General features: G+C 45.6%; 6 protein-coding genes across 6 annotated transcripts; 2 read left to right on the top strand and 4 right to left on the bottom strand.

Moving 5' to 3' along the window:
* Positions 1-1,159: 1,159 nt before the first annotated feature.
* Positions 1,160-1,937, top strand: GL218_00557 (Vacuolar protein-sorting-associated protein 24; the record flags this gene model as incomplete). Its single annotated transcript, XM_033576984.1, has 2 exons — positions 1,160-1,207; positions 1,287-1,937. 2 exons carry the CDS (start codon positions 1,160-1,162, stop codon positions 1,935-1,937), a joined length of 699 nt encoding a protein of 232 aa, XP_033441719.1.
* Positions 1,938-2,893: 956 nt separating this feature from the next.
* On the bottom strand, positions 2,894-4,408 carry GL218_00556 (uncharacterized protein; the record flags this gene model as incomplete). The annotated part of the gene is made up of 2 exons (XM_033576983.1): positions 2,894-3,531; positions 3,589-4,408. The coding sequence occupies 2 exons, from the start codon at positions 4,406-4,408 to the stop codon at positions 2,894-2,896; spliced, it is 1,458 nt and encodes a 485-aa protein (XP_033441718.1).
* A 581-nt stretch (positions 4,409-4,989) lies between these two features.
* Positions 4,990-6,230, bottom strand: GL218_00555 (Plasma membrane iron permease; the record flags this gene model as incomplete). Its single annotated transcript, XM_033576982.1, has 4 exons — positions 4,990-5,256; positions 5,310-5,508; positions 5,559-6,004; positions 6,072-6,230. 4 exons carry the CDS (start codon positions 6,228-6,230, stop codon positions 4,990-4,992), a joined length of 1,071 nt encoding a protein of 356 aa, XP_033441721.1.
* A 2,054-nt stretch (positions 6,231-8,284) lies between these two features.
* On the top strand, positions 8,285-10,571 carry GL218_00554 (Iron transport multicopper oxidase FET3; the record flags this gene model as incomplete). Its single annotated transcript, XM_033576981.1, has 7 exons — positions 8,285-8,638; positions 8,694-9,197; positions 9,271-9,491; positions 9,561-9,916; positions 9,970-10,020; positions 10,093-10,267; positions 10,334-10,571. 7 exons carry the CDS (start codon positions 8,285-8,287, stop codon positions 10,569-10,571), a joined length of 1,899 nt encoding a protein of 632 aa, XP_033441720.1.
* Positions 10,572-11,609: 1,038 nt separating this feature from the next.
* GL218_00553 (ATP synthase subunit beta, mitochondrial) lies at positions 11,610-13,580 on the bottom strand (the record flags this gene model as incomplete). Its single annotated transcript, XM_033576980.1, has 7 exons — positions 11,610-12,301; positions 12,350-12,904; positions 12,962-13,004; positions 13,061-13,146; positions 13,230-13,251; positions 13,328-13,475; positions 13,570-13,580. The coding sequence occupies 7 exons, from the start codon at positions 13,578-13,580 to the stop codon at positions 11,610-11,612; spliced, it is 1,557 nt and encodes a 518-aa protein (XP_033441723.1).
* A 626-nt stretch (positions 13,581-14,206) lies between these two features.
* GL218_00552 (putative transporter C83.11) lies at positions 14,207-16,016 on the bottom strand (the record flags this gene model as incomplete). The annotated part of the gene is made up of 2 exons (XM_033576979.1): positions 14,207-15,517; positions 15,585-16,016. 2 exons carry the CDS (start codon positions 16,014-16,016, stop codon positions 14,207-14,209), a joined length of 1,743 nt encoding a protein of 580 aa, XP_033441722.1.
* Positions 16,017-16,232: the final 216 nt, after the last annotated feature.

The raw sequence follows: 16,232 nt of genomic DNA, 5'->3' as shown, positions 1-16,232 counted from the left end.
CAACTGTAGTTTGATTGTCTATTTGTTGGAATTGGTGGGAAGAGAGTTTAAGAAATAAAAAAAATATGAGGCTGTTCTAGTAAAGAGCTTAATGATGCACCCCTCCGATGAACATCGAACCCGCACGAAAGCGGCGGAAGCAGCAGGGCTAGATTTGGATTTGCACGGGGGGTAGCTGCCTGGGCTTGACCAGGAATTCGCACTGTAATACGTAGCCAAATTGGGCATAGACTTCGCGGTAACGTTTGTACAATACCTTCGTACCTAACCTAAGCAAGAGCCCCTACATACATAGCTTCAGCTTACCAACGAACTTATCATAAAAGTTACTCAATTGCTGCATACTTTGATGCTAATATTAAAGAAGCTATACCGAAATTTTAGCATACTTTTCAATAAACCCGTTTTTACTTTTATTTTATTTAAAGAGCGTAGCATCGAAAGAGAATTACCAAACCCCGAGATGACTGCATGAAAGCAGAGAAATTCCAGAAGCCTCGCCTACGTACCCAGGTCCCAAAGTTCTGGATTCATCTGCATAGCTGATAATATTGGAGTTGCATTCTTCGATACAATCCTGTAACTACCTATGTAAAAAAAAAAAAAAAAAAAATACAAAGACTGAAGTATAACTTGAAGACAGACAACCTTTGCGGATCTTTAAGGATACTGTCTTATTTACGTACGGATGTAAAACATGATTTCTGATAGTGAGATTAAATTGAACAATATGATAAATGATATCTTTCTTTTAATGTACCTGTGTATCTGTAGCAACATTTAGGTAGTGGTGGCTTTACGTAAGCGTCTAAATAGTGTATCGAAACTCCCTTGACACTGTATTGGATAACCGTCTAAGTTAGCACTTTAGCGGGGTTAAGCTGTTCCTGAATTCCCCATCTTTCCCTGTGAGCCAGTCAGCCAGTCAACCAGTCAGCCTGGACCAACGTCATTTAGATCGCGTTAAGCTGCATAACACATAACCATCTATAGGTAATCTATCAGTCCCACTACTCTTCTTACCTAAGGTACCTCTATATTCAGCCTCCCCCGGACTGCTTTGCCAGATCCCATCTGAGGCCCCTCGGCAGGAACCGCCTTGTCATTTTTGATCTAGACCTTTCAATCCAGACAACATCCAAACTAACCCATCCCCAAGATGGAGAGTCTCAAATCACTCTTCGTTAAACCAGACCCCAATGCCCAGGTAAACAACTCCCTATTCTTCTCTTGATAGAGATTCAGCTAGGTGGCGTTTTCAACTTACACCACTCCTCTGAAAATAGATGCGAAAATGTAACGCCTTAATACGATCCAACATCCGCAAGCTCGAGCGAGATATCAACCAAGTCAAGCAAGTCGAGGTCAAGACCAAGAACCTCATCGTCCAAGCGGACCGACGATCCCAACGGAACCCACAGCAAGCAAAACAGGCGCAACGAGAAGTGCGCGACTTCGCGAAGGAGTTGATCCGGGCACGGCGCACATCGGCGAGGCTAGTGACGTCCAAGGCGCAGCTGAGCAGCGTGCAGATGCAAGTGAACGAGGCGTTTGCGGTGCGCAAGATCGAGGGCAGCATTCGGGCCAGCGTAGGCGTTATGAAGGATGTAAACAGCCTAATCCGGCTACCGCAATTGGCAGGAACCATGCGTGAGCTATCCCTCGAACTCATGAAGGCTGGTGTCATCGAGGAGATGGTCGGTGAGAGTCTACCCGTGGACGATATGCTAGAAGATGAAGAGGAGGAAGCCGAGGGCGAAGTCGATAAAGTGTTGGGAGAGATCCTCAAGGGCCGTATGGAGAAGGCGGGCGCGACACCCAGCGCACCGCTACCATCTCACCCCCAGGAACAGCCTGTCCAGCTGGAGGAAGACGAAGAGGATCCAGAAGCTATGATGGACCAGATGAGGAACAGATTGGAGGCTCTCAGGAGCTAAAGTTTTGGTTTTTCTTTTTTGAGTCCATCCATGGGAAGTCGTTTAATCATATTCTGTATTGGCGTTATGGTGTAGCATTCCTAGGTGACGACTATTCGCCTTCAATGTTTGGTTGGGTAGGTACATATTTCGTGTTCAGCTATCAGTTCAGAGAAGACGGCCAAGAAATTGCCGTGTATATAGAGATTACAACATTATTTCTGGTTCGATGCTTATCCCAGACTAGGTATGCATCAGTCAACATTCGGAGCATTATATATCTCATTTACCCCGGATAAACAGATCTATACATGAACTATCTTGTAAGGTAGTTTATTATCTCTTATACAGCTAAAGCTTCTGCATTACTGATGTACCGAGTAACTGAACATGCCATCTATGACTATGAGTAGTTCACGAACTTATATCGCTTCCGCTTTGAGAGCTTGAAGTTTTTCAGAGCCTCCTATTCAATATCACAGAACACCACGGATACTACTTAGCTAACAACAGTAATAACTTCCGTCTAAGGATAATCTGACTTATAGTCTTCGCGTTTTGTATAAACACTAGTACTTACAGACTGTTATAATACCCGCTGTTAATATGGCGCTATGCTGATTATGCGGATTATTCTCATCATATGCGTTTTTTGTTTCGTTTACCATTGCCTTACAGCTATGAGAGCTTATGGGATCCCAGCGTTCAATAAATACTATCCCGGTAGTTCGGTTTCGCTTAGGTATAAAATAGCAACTGAATCGAAATTAACGACTAGAAGCAGGTCAATAAGAGTACCTGTTAAATTTAGTCCAGTTCCCAGATGATTTAGGGCAATCGGTACGGTATCCAAGCTCTCCTGTCTCTATATATACTTGTAAATAGAGACTCTTAAATGTGTAGCAGCTCTTCATCTTTCTATTTCAAGGTCCCGGAAGGAATCATACCATCCCGCTACGTCTAACACATCATAATACTTATCTCAAACTCCACCTCGGAGTAGTAGACGGGAGATCATCGTGGACTTGATCCTCCGCCGTCCAATCCCAGCTCGGCGCCGTAAACACATCCTTAGCGAACTTATCCGCGCCCAATGCGTTCTCGAAGCGCAACCGCTGATCTCCCGCCAGCGACCTCGTAAATCGGAACGGCGTCGCCTCCGGTTTGTCCTTACCCTCGGTATCAGGCGGCATCCAGGCGACCGCCTGACGGTTACTCCTCCAGGTGTTCCTGGTTATGGGGACAGAGTTTGCTGATAATAGGCCTAGTATGAAATCTAGGATGGGCAGGATACGCGTACGCATTCCGCAGTTGGTATGGTGCTTATCGATCTGGTAGCTGGAGAACTGACGCAGAGTGGCGAGCACGGTGTCGATCTGCAGTAAGGAGGTATCCGCGATGGAATCGAGAGATGCCGGTGAGAAGTCGACGAGGAACATGAGATTCTTATTTGTTAGAAACTTGAATATCTCGCCTAGCTGGTATGAGTCGCAAGCTGCACTCGAATCATACCCAAGCTTACACTGCCGTGTGCGCGACGTGTAGAGAGCGATGAAGTGCCGCTGAACGGAGGCTATCGTATTTAGGATGCATTGACGGCGGTATTGCAGCTCTTCTAATTCAGGGGTTAGTACCTATGCACGGAAATGCCATGAGCATGTCAGATACTTACGCTCAAGACCATCCTGCAAGTACCACCACGTAGCATCTGAAAACTCATCGTCTTGAGCAAACGAACTCCATCGACAGGAACCATTCATGATAATCTCCTTTGTGGCCGCTTGAAATCTAGCAGGTTGATTCAATAGCCACGATACGAATATCTTTTGCCGTAGAATATCCTCATTACTACGACTCATGACTGATGGCTCGTCCCTAGTAGATTTACGGTTCGTCACGGGCCATTTGAACCTCATGCCGGCAACGAGAAACTTCGAGACCGCGGATGCACAGTCAAAGCGATCAGCTAAGACAGCTAATGTAGTTACGAATAGCATGGTGAACATGGTGAATTTTGTGACTACTTCCTTGCCATGAAGGATTCGCAGAAGATCGCCAAATGCACCTTCGCGATGCGCGTATTGGGTTGCCTGGTCGTCATCTTGGATTTTGATCCAGGGAAGTTCTTTAACTTCAGCAGTTTCAGGCTTGAAATTTCTCACCGAGAGCGCGGCAAAGGCGCTTGATATATCTTTCGCTTCTTTAAAGCGACTATCAGTGAGGAGTCTCTCAAAGTACTTAGACTGAGTCTTAAGCGCTTTGAGGCTTACACGGAAACCTAAGCGGGTCTTCTTCTTTGGTGCGGGTTGTGAGTCCCGACTTAATAGTTTGGATTGAGCGGCTCGTGCGGTTCGAATAGTATCCTTAGAGTTCTCGAAAGTAACATCCAAGATCAAATCTCCATCCTCGACGATGTTGACAATTTCAGGGAGCTTTTCGATAAGATTGGGGTCCGACGCATTGTCGTTTATAGCGTTGCCCGAGTCGTCCATTTGGCTTGTCTCCCGTGTGAGGTAGTACCCTAAAGATACAAAGATCCGAGGTGGTCATCAGTTCCGGAGCTTGTCGAAAATTTCAAACTTCCAAGAATGATTGAGTGACTAATATTTATTTTGCATAAGGGTTTAAGAGTATTAAGATCAAATATATCTCTTAGATATGAAGATAATTGTAGTTGACCTTGACTTTAACTACCTAGCTAATAAAAATAGCTAATTGGAAGTATAGCTAATAAGTACTTGAGTAGTTACCTAAGGTAGTTGAAAATGATGGTCTTGGCATAAGATATGAGGAGCGGGACTGCGGGAGTGACGTTCATTCACACCATTAAAATCTGACAGCTTGGCAAGTGTGGAGACACTAAATCCATCTCATAATTATATTTTATTTAGGTATCTACACTTTTTCCTTCATAAATCACCTTCGATGTTATATATTTAAGTAGCATGCTCGGAATGTCTCCCCAAGTTCTGATGACTTCGACAATGTGTTGTATAGCACCAGACTCTATCCTATACAAACATAGAATTCGATATGCGGAGAAGCAATAATATCGCGACTCATATAGGTATCTTTAGGTGGCTGGCTTGTTAGGCACAGTCTTCTCTTCATCGGACCTATCAGCTTGAACGACCGGACCAGCTGGGCTCTCCTTGGATTTCATAAAGGGCAAATGTCCTTTAACTTCGCGGTATCTCATAACACCGAATGAGATCATAACAGCAATCCAGTAGACGTTATAAGAGATGACTGAACCATATGTTGCCGAGTTGGTCCATCCAAGTATGGCATTAAATATTCCCCAGCCTCCCTCGCCGCCGTTTAGCTCCGGACTGCAGCACTATACCAGAAACATTAGCAACCATAATACAAGATATGGAAGTCGTTACATACGTTTACGTGCCAAACACTCTTATCAATGTCATAAGAGCCCGGTCCATTTCCCAGTTCGGCCGCATCGCCACCAATAATGTTGTTCCATTGCTGGTTTTCAAAATACCATACGGAACGCGAGAAAAGACCAGCGCCAACTAGATATAACAGGCATGTAGAAGCTATTAGGAAGTACTGCAGTTTTGTTCCCGATCCTCCCCTAGTGCATGTTAGTGGAATGCGAATCATACAATCATATATAAAACTCACTTGTATAAAATGTATCCCACGATAAAACCGGCGATTAACCCAACGACTACGGGAAGCGGAACCGCAGTTGCTGGTGCGGAGAAAGACACACCGGCTACGAAGACAATGGCTTCGATGCCTTCTCTCAAGACAGTAATGAAGGGAAGGACGAACATAGCGTACTTCTCAGCGAAGCGCTTTAGCCAACCATTTCGATGACCGCCCGTGACTACTGGGGCTTCGAGAGCTTTGGCTAGCTTGACACGCCACTTCTCTTGCATTTTACCAACACGGAGGAGGGCCACGCCCACGATGCTGATGATTATAGACGCGACAAGGGCAAACGCTCCTTCATAGTTGTACTCGTTCAATGCCCAGCTATCCTTACCCAAGGTATAAAATGCGCCAATCAATCCGCCGGCAACGACGAGGCAGAGAAAGAAACCAAGTCCGACTCCAAACCATACCTATAGTCTATGGTTACTCTTTCTATACTCAACATTGAAATACTAGTTAGAGGCGCCGGTGTCTTACCTGCTTAACAAGTGTCTTGTACACTTTTACATCTCGATTGGGGCCATCGAGGGTCTGCTTAAGGAAAGCTAGCAGGACAGAGACGATGATGACTGTTTCAAGTGTTTCTCGGAAAACGACAAGAAACACCGGGACAGCAAAGACAGTATCCGCTGCCATTGCGAAGGAGAAGCTGGCGAGGGAACGCTTCCGATTTCCTCGAGTACGAACTATTAGGATTTGGGAAGATTGGCCCGTGGTGTGTAAGTAGGTATGTTAAGAAGATGGCGAATTATCTGTTGATCTGATAAATAGGATCAGATAATCTGGGAGTGGGGTACAAGACCAAGGGGTGATTGGGTCTGGTCACTACGTATGATTGATGCTTGAGGATTGTGGGAAAGATAGATTGTTTGTTTGGACGATAAAACGCCGGTTACGGCTAGACGAGAGCGGCCTTGAACATTTGATGGGGAGACAATTCGTTCAGCTCTGCTAATATTCCGTATCAGCTGAGAGGGGATTCAGCCAGTAGTCCTATTAGGATCTCGCGTGGCTGTTGAAAAATCGACCGTTGATAAAAGTTGGTATGGAGTAAAAGCAGTGCATAGAGGATCGACTTCGATCAGCTGGCAAGATGGTTCGATAAATGAAAAAAATCGAACGCCGGATTGCGGCAACCCTTGCAAACTAGGTATTAGGTAGGTAACCTGGCCGCTCTTGTAGCCAGCCGTTCATTCTGCCAGTTATTTGGAGGAGTGTAGGGTTCATGGCTTCACTAATAAGTATTAATGAGTATTACAGACAGGGTCTAGGCATGGGGGACCCGTTGTCTTGCAGCAGTACGAAAAACAGAGATCCTTGCTTGGCGGTTCAAGCTTTGCCAATACGTCCGGCTACAACCCTAGCTGCTTCTGACACCGATCCTTTGCGGGGACTAAGGACGAGCAGCAGCAGCTTGATAATGAGTTTGGGATAGCTGGATACCTAGCTAGATACCTGCTAGATGGGTCTTGAAAAGGTTTGCTTTCCTCATTATACCTCACTTTAAATTTCGACCGAGTCTGTATCTAACGTTAGGTAGTCTATATTTATGTGGTTTTTCGTTTAATCCTTCCCGTTCAAGTTATTAAAACCCTCATTTTTACTGCTAATTGGTCGTTGTTAGGGACTAGGGAGGTACGCGAAAAAAGGACCCCACGCCATTATTACCAGCCTCTAACTGCCTAAGAAATCTTATCAGATCATCGTACTGCAGCTTGTAATAGTGGATGTTATGGGTGTGTGGGTACGGGTAGGGTAGGGTACCTAAGGTAGCCTTTTGTTGTCACCTACCGAGATCGCTATATGAAGTAAGTAGTCCGGATCATGAACTACCCAATAGAGATAGCGTGTTTCCCTTGTGCTAGGTGATTGCTTTTCTAAAACCATAATCTGTATGTATGTTTTCCTTTAACAAACACATCCCTAGACCTTGTTATTGGTTAAGATTTTATTAAGTAACCAACCGACTTCCCCTCCTTTTGCAAAAGTATTTCTATAGAAACATGAGTATAACAATGGCTATCTACCCAAGATCTAACGGTCATTTCTAAGACTGGTCTCGAATCTAAAAATATGAATGTTTTTTTCTTCTTTTTTTACTTAGTAGTATGTGCACTAGCCGTAGCGTTATTATACGATGGCGTTGTTCAGAAGGTTAGCGAAATCAGGCCGTTTTCTTTTAGGGTATGTTGGTCTGGAGCGGTCCGAACTTCTCGACTCTCCCTCCCTGCCGCTTTAATTCTCACGGTGCATCAGGTCAATAAAAAAAAAGCGCCAGCTCTTGACATGGGTCAATACTACCGTGCGTCCTTGCTGTTACATTCACCGATTGATAAGATAATCTATTAATTCCTCCCTACCCCCTTGGCTAAACAATCGTATTCGGTAAGACTTGCTCTTGACCCATGTAAGTCGGATACTGGTACTGTATACACAGGGTCTACATACACAGGATCTATTAGCTATCTCCCACTTGGTCCAAGTCCTAGGGTAAAATAGTTTCAAATATTCCAGATTCTTCAGTTCATATGCTAGCTCATGTGCTATCGAGGACATCTCTACTCTACCGAGTACGGGACTCTAATTTATCTAATTGCCTACACCTAGGTATTCCGCTTCTAGACTCATAATTCAATTCCTACTCTACTGCTTCCCTCTCTCGTATCACCCGCCAGACGGGAGCCTTCATCATGTCCTCGTTATTCAGGCGCCTTGTCCCGATTCTAGCTTCGGCTGCTACTCTTCTAAGTCTCTCGAGCGCCGCTACTGTTACCTATAACTTTAGGATAGGCTGGGTCACGTCGAATCCCGATGGAGCGTTTGACAGACCAACTATCGGAATTAACGACCAATGGCCTATTCCTCCAATTGTTGCTGATGTTGGCGATAATGTCGTAGTTAACGTCTTGAATCTGCTTGGAAACCAGTCTACTTCTCTTCATTTTCATGGCTTATTCATGAATGGCACAACTCATATGGATGGCCCATCTCAGGTCTCACAATGTTCCATTGCGCCGGGCTCGAGTTTCACCTACAACTTCACAGTAAATATCCTTAATAAAAGATGTATGTTGCTTATAGAACTAATCTGACGAACAGATTAACCAACCCGGTACATATTGGTACCATTCTCATACCAATGGACAATATCCCGATGGGCTACGAGGACCTCTCATTGTCCACGACCCGAAATCTCCTTTTCTTGACACATATTACAAGCAAGAAAACGAGAGGGTTTTGACTGTCTCAGACTGGTATCATGATCAGATAACAGACCTACTTCCAGGATTTATCAGCAAGGGAAATCCCACGGGAGCCGAGCCCGTTCCACAGGCCGCCCTATTCAATGATACGCAGAACTTGAAAGTTCCGGTCCAACCCGGGACAACTTATCTCTTCCGTGTTGTAAACATGGGGGCCTTCGCAGGCCAGTACATCTGGTTTGAAGGCCACAATATGACCATCATCGAGGTCGATGGTGTCTACCATCAGCCGGCTGAAGCTGATATGATTTACCTGTCTGCTGCTCAGCGCTGTAGCTTTTTGGTGACGACCAAAAACGACACAACAACCAACTATGCATTTGTGGCGAGCATGGATACTGTACGTAGACTATTCTTGAACAGAGTAATTTGCAATTCTTTGATTACTAACGTGCTCGTTACCCCTATTCCAGACTTTATTCGATACACTGCCAGATGACTTGAATTACAATGTCACTGGATGGCTAGTCTATGATGAAGCTAAGCCCTTACCAGAGCCTGCACTGGTCGATGAATTGAACAACTTCGACGACATGACCCTACTCCCATACGACAACCAAACGCTGTTTGTCAAGCCAGACAAGGAGATTCAACTCGACGTAATCATGGACAACTTAGGAGATGGTGCGAATTAGTGAGTTCCCTCTTTATGCATTATAATATTCCCCTTTGATGCAAATGCTAACTTCTTTCTTTCTAATAGCGCATTCTTCAATAATATTACATACAAGGCACCCAAAGTACCTACACTCTACACAGCTCTATCTGCTGGAGAATTGGCGACGAATCCTACTGTCTATGGCTCTTTTACACACTCTTTCGTCCTTGAGAAGGGTGATATAGTGCAGATTGTGGTCAATAATCTGGACACAGGACGCCATCCTTTCCATCTCCACGGGCACCACTTCCAAGCTGTCTATCGGTCTGAGGAAGACGCTGGAACCTTTGAGGATTCTGGTGTTACAGAAGCTGATTTTGCTGCTACACCTATGCGCCGTGATACTTTAGTGTTATTCCCTACTGGTTACATCGTGCTTAGATTCCGGGCTGATAACCCAGGTGAGTGTTACTTAACCCTACGATTCTTATATCGCATGCTTATGGATACCTAGGTGTTTGGCTATTCCATTGCCACATCGAGTGGCACGTTGCATCCGGCCTCAGTAAGTATTTTCCGAAACATGAATTCCAGCCCCTATTTTCAAAGAGTAGAGACTAACCATTCCGCACTACAGTCGCAACTTTCGTCGAAGCACCCCTCGATTTACAAAAGACGATCACGATCCCAAAAGACCACCTGAACGCTTGCGCCGCTGAGAATGTCCCCACAGCTGGCAATGCTGCTGGAAATACAGCAAACTTCCTCGACTTAACAGGGGAGCCTCGGTCTCCTGACCCTCTACCAGATGGGTAAGACAGAACATTCTATTTTACCACCATCTTACCTATTTCTCGCTGTACTAATCACTCTTACAGATTTACCACACGTGGCAAGGTAGCTTTGGCATTCAGCTGTCTCTGCGGTATTCTCGGTGTCATAGTAGTTGTTCTATACGGTCTCGCGCCGGACGCAGCTGCCCCTGAATGGGTTGAACAGCGCGTTGCAGAAACACAGGTCGCCGACTCGTCGGTGCGTTCATCAGGAGGCGCAGGGGCGGAGCCTGAACTTGTTACCGTTACGGCTGTATCTGGGGGTGGGAATACTAAGGCGTGATAAAGACGCACGAGTCTATGAATAATTTATTGAAGATGTACCTAATACGTAGGTGTAGGATACAAGAGTTAAAAGTCTAGGGGTAATATACCATGTCATGAAGAGAAATGCGTAAGTTTGGTTTAATATTTATTGCCGTACTATGTATGTGAGCTAGTTACTGAGTACCTACCTAGGTGACCTTGCGATGTGGTTTACTTTGAGATGAGGCACCCTTCTTTCTCGGGTTTACAGGCTTAGCATCATCTTTTGCATCAAAGCAAATACATATTTTCTTTAATATAGATAAATACTAAGGTATATAAACTATGCAAAATATATATCCTAGTTTCGACGCATTTTATTAATAATCTTACCTATGTAGGCCCTAGGATTTCAGAATGTAGATATATATAGCCGTGTATCACTACACGGATAAGCATACAGACAACTTAGATCTGTTCAACATCGTAAAAAAGACTGAGTTATTGATGCTATTTTTTATATGAATATATCAATCATCCGCTCTCATGACTTATTCCGTTTCTACATTATACTAGACTTACTAGACACGAACGAATGTATACCCATATTCGTGCAAGTACTTGTCGGCAAAGGTAAGTTCGACTACGGCTCGGGGCCTTGCCGCCTTGCCGCCTTGTGTTTTCTTAATTGTCTTGGTTAGATTTAATTGCTTAATCTGGTCTATATACCTCAAACGAGTATTTCCTTTAGAATAAAGGGTTGATCTTGTGGAAAGTCTCATTCTCGGGAATTAATAATAATAGACCACGCAGGCCAATTCAATGCCAAGTTCTACATGGAGAGAGGGGGAAAACTAACTCCTAGAGTAGACACCTCAAAGGGGCACCTGGATACGTATTTACATATAACACCAGGACATATCAGAATTAGCGTGGAATTTTAGGTATACAGCTCACAAAAGGACTTGATTGAGCTAGGGAAATCATCAGACCGCACTGCTCTCCTTTTCTAGATATACACAGGTCACTCCCGGGTTTCGGTAGCGTCTATTTAACAGCAGTCCATATTAATTCCTTACGACTTCTCCAGCTCAGACAAGATCTTCTCTCCCTTCTCCTTTGCCGACGCGAAGTCGCCAACCATGTAGAAGGCACCCTCAGGGAGGTCATCACCCTCACCAGCCAAGATAGCCTTGAAAGAGGCAATAGTGTCCTTGAGGTCGACCAGCTTACCCTCAATACCAGTGAAAACCTGAGCGACAGTGAAAGGCTGGCTTAGGAAACGCTGGATCTTTCGGGCACGCTCGACAGTAAGCTTGTCAGCTTCCGACAATTCATCCATACCCAAAATGGCAATGATATCCTGTAAGGACTTGTACTCCTGGAGGATTTGCTGGACACGGGTGGCGGTGTCGTAGTGGTCCTGACCGACGACACGGGGGTCGAGCATACGGGACTTAGAGTCGAGAGGGTCGACAGCGGGGTAGATACCCAACTCAGAGATACCACGGGACAACACAGTGGTGGCGTCCAAATGGGCGAATGTGGTGGCGGGGGCAGGATCAGTCAAATCGTCAGCAGGGACGTAGACGGCCTGGACGGAGGTAATGGAACCCTTCTTAGTTGTGGTAATTCGTTCTTGCATACCACCCATATCGATGGCGAGAGTGGGTTGGTAACCGACGGCAGAGGGGATACGACCTAGCAGGGCAGACACCTCAGAACCGGCTTGGGTGAAACGGAAGATGTTGTCGATGAAGAGAAGCACTAATTGGTGTTAGTAAATATTAAGGAAGCAGTGAATATTATCCATACCATCCTGTCCTTCCTGGTCACGGAAATATTCAGCGACCGTCAGACCGGTAAGAGCGACACGGGCACGAGCTCCGGGAGGTTCGTTCATCTGACCGAAGACCAGGGCGACCTTAGACTCGCCATCGAGTTGAATGACGGAGGTCTCCTGCATTTCGTGGTACAGATCGTTACCCTCACGGGTTCGCTCGCCGACACCAGTGAAGACGGAGTAACCACCGTGAGCCTTGGCGATGTTGTTGATAAGTTCTTGAATGAACACAGTCTTGCCGACACCAGCACCACCAAACAGACCGATCTTTCCACCACGAGCGTAGGGAGCGAGCAGATCGACGACTTTGATACCGGTAACTAGAATTTCGGCAGAGGTAGACTGCTCAGTGAACGCCGGGGGTTCGGCGTGGATAGGCAAGAACTTATCGGTCTTGATAGGTCCACGCTCATCGATCGGGTCACCAGTGACGTTCATGATACGGCCAAGAGTAGCAGGGCCGACAGGAATTGTGATGGGAGCGCCAGTATCGGTGGCCTTGGCGCCTCGGGTGAGACCCTCGGTACCTATAAAGATATGAGTTTATTGTCGCACGCGAAATTTTTTTCACCATCATAACCTACCGTCCATGGCAATGCAACGGACGACATTTTCACCCAGATGTTGCTGTACGATATTAGAAATGATTTGAGATTATATAGATTTGTGGCACTGAAGCTTACCGAAACCTCAAGGATAAGCTTCTGTCCGTTGTTTCGTGTCTCTAAGGCGTTTAAAATGGGGGGTAGCTTTGCGGTGTCGAACTTGACTGCAAGATAAAAATTTATGTTAATAGAGCTACCCTCGAAGACAACTGAGAAACGTAAATATTGTCATTAAGGTATCACTAACCATCGACGACGGCACCGATAACCTATTCATGTATCCATTAGCTCCCATCCCACAATTTAACAAAGCTTTAGCAACGGTGTTTCGCGATCGTAACTCACCTGGTAAATCTTGCCATCACCGGCACCTGACGTACTCGCGAATCGGCTCGTAAGAGGGAATCTTAATGCAGATGCAGCAGGCCTTACTGCGCGCCTTGTCGGGGCGGCAAAGGCAGGCCTGGCAGCTCTCGCGAAGGAGGAGAGGCCGCTAAAGTCGGGGTAAAAAAAACTCTCCGTCAGCTCAATTGACCTCAATTGATGGAGGGGCACTTTGAAAAGTTAATCTAGACATAATAACTCACCTCTTGAACATCTTGAAAGATGACCTAGAGCGATAGAGAATGGATGGAGTGGAGGAGGTGATGAGTCTGGGGGAGGAAATAATTTGAAGCAAGATCGAAGTAAAAATGGCGCTGGCCGCCGTCTGGTCCGGATGAACTTGGGATCCAGGTTTGAGAAGCTCCACACATTCATAACTTAGTTCACGTGACAGGTCACATGAGTTTACGGTAGTACCCGATTCAACTCCACTAAGACTTCCTAGATACTTTTTTATCTCCCCATTTGTCCGATCCGGTCTACGATTGAACTAGTATAACTAGTATATAGTATAGTATAAGTATAAAATGCCCCTTACAGCACAAATCTAAACCCTACGCCTTATGCAACATCGCATCCCATTGATCTATAAGGATACTTGTACAGACGACCAAATTAGCCGCATTCTAATCCCATTCCGCCTCATGTCTTGTAGGCCTAGCTCATAATTACCTGGTAACTACGAGCCTCTATTTGCAAGATGATTGCAGTGACAACAACTTTTTGAAGAACTTGGGTACTGACTATCCCATGTACCAAAAAAAAATAATAAAAAATCAGTTTTCATACGTAACTTCCGACGTCTCATAAACTTCTGGCTCTATCCGGAAAGCCTATAAATCATCGAACACTAACTCTATCCTCGTATCTCCAAGTTTCTTCCTGCCTAGTACCGGGTGGCAACCAAGCCGCGTTACTGCTACCTCTTTGTCTGCCTTTGCCGGCATCATCGCTTTTCTTAAAATCATCGGCTACAGAGCTTGTTTGCGAAGAATGACCATTAGTATAAGGATGAGGAGTCGGTCCGTTAGACATAGATATCGGGCTCCCAAAAATCTGTGGTGCTTGGCCAGAAACGCCTGTTTTATTTTGGGTCGTATTGAGTGGTAGCAGTGGTTGGTCCCCTCCCGCACTCTGACTCAAAAGACGTGCGCGCCGGTCGGCCTTGTTGCTATCGTTCGTCCGATCATATAGGTAGAGACCAAGGAATGTCAACGCAATGCCTACGGCCTGGATTGGAGTCGTAGGGTTGCGGAACCATAGAATCGCGACTGTAATAACCCACACACGCTTAATAAGAGACGCAACCGAGTATGTTACGGGCGATACCATCGATAGTAAGACAAAAGCTAGGATATTTTGTCCGAAATGAAAAGTGCCGTTGAATAGAAATTCGAGTGATAAGCGCCCATGATCAAAGCTATTGGGGTGTGAAGAGAGATCTACCGAACCGTCATGGTAGACGTCTCTAATAAGTCCGATACCTTCACTCCAAAACCAGATTGGGGACGTCAACAGAAAAGCAAGACCAGAGGAATAACATAGAAGGTTTAATTTATCAAGCTTGCGGGATTTTGCTGATAAACCATCTGCCTCTGCCTTAGCAGCCTCGTTAAAGAGCCTCTTAGAAAAGATATTCTGCGTGACGAAGATAATAGTTGCTAAAAGAGCGTATATAATTCCTACAATCTCTCCTTTAAAGGTGTGGTTCGATGAACAGGCGAGCATCACACCTAGTGTAAGCGGTACCAGGGAAAAATATGTAGCTCTCGGATATCGTATGTCGAATATAAACCGGTAAGCGAAAACGGTGAACAATGGTGAAAGTCCCTTTACAGTGTGTACCATAGATACCGGAATCTTAGAGGTTGCCGTGGAACTCAATAGATGGCCACCAATCTGAAATCCAGCTAAGGGGAGCGTTGTCATAATGACATCTCTCGATGGATATCGTATTGGGTTCTTTAATGCTGGAATCGATTCTCGTAGGGAAGGGAATACACTGGCCATCCACGAGGAAGCGAGACAGTAAAAGGCGACCAAGAAGAATTGGATCATGGTCAAGGTGGCAGGTTTGTTGAAAGCATTGAGGATGGACTTAGAAGACGTATTTGTCAAGGCAGATGACATATACCACATAATACAGAGGATCTAGACAATTACATATGTCACGTCAGCAGATGTCGAACGGGGTAGCCATGATGTTTATTTGACATACAATAAGCTTGGGGGACACAGGTGCCCGTAGCGCATCTGCTAATTCATGGGCATTCTGGCTAACGCTGCCGTTTCTATCCCTGATAGTACGGAAAGCTTCACTAATACTCTTCTGTCGTCCGTGGCCTCGAGGAACGCCTGCTGACGGACCTAGTGGGGAGCCAAATCGTACACCTCTTGATGCAGAAAGGTCCCTTCGTGGTTGCCAACGATCTCCATTTATCTGAGCTCCTCCACTCAACCCAATCCCATATGCGTTCAGCCCGGCAGGGCTCATGGATCTTGCACCATTGGCGCGCATCGCCGGAGAATCGATATGGTCTGGAAACTTCTCTAGGCCGGAATCATTCTCTTGGTCGTCTGGATGCTTGGCACTGGATCGGGGTACGGAGGATTCTCGGGCATAGGAGCCCGAGCTCGTGGAATGAGGCATCGAGGTGACGGAGTTTGCGGTGCAGGTTGGTGATGTTATAACGAGCGACAAGGAAGCAACGCGCAATTACTCGGATCAAGGAGTTTAGTTCATACGATCATTGCTTCGGACCTAGTGTAAAGCTTGATGCGATATGGATTGATATTGCGAGGTTCGCTGGCCGGTTATTATGGATAACAGATTGGTAGTACAGTATCAGGTTCATCCATGAATAGA

The sequence above is a fragment of the Daldinia childiae genome, assembly GCF_008694065.1.
Source record: "Daldinia childiae strain JS-1345 chromosome Unknown Scaffold1, whole genome shotgun sequence".
In the NCBI taxonomy this organism is placed as follows: domain Eukaryota; kingdom Fungi; phylum Ascomycota; class Sordariomycetes; order Xylariales; family Hypoxylaceae; genus Daldinia; species Daldinia childiae.
The sequence above is the reverse complement of the archived record's forward strand: the minus strand, read 5'-3'. Positions and strand labels throughout refer to the sequence as shown.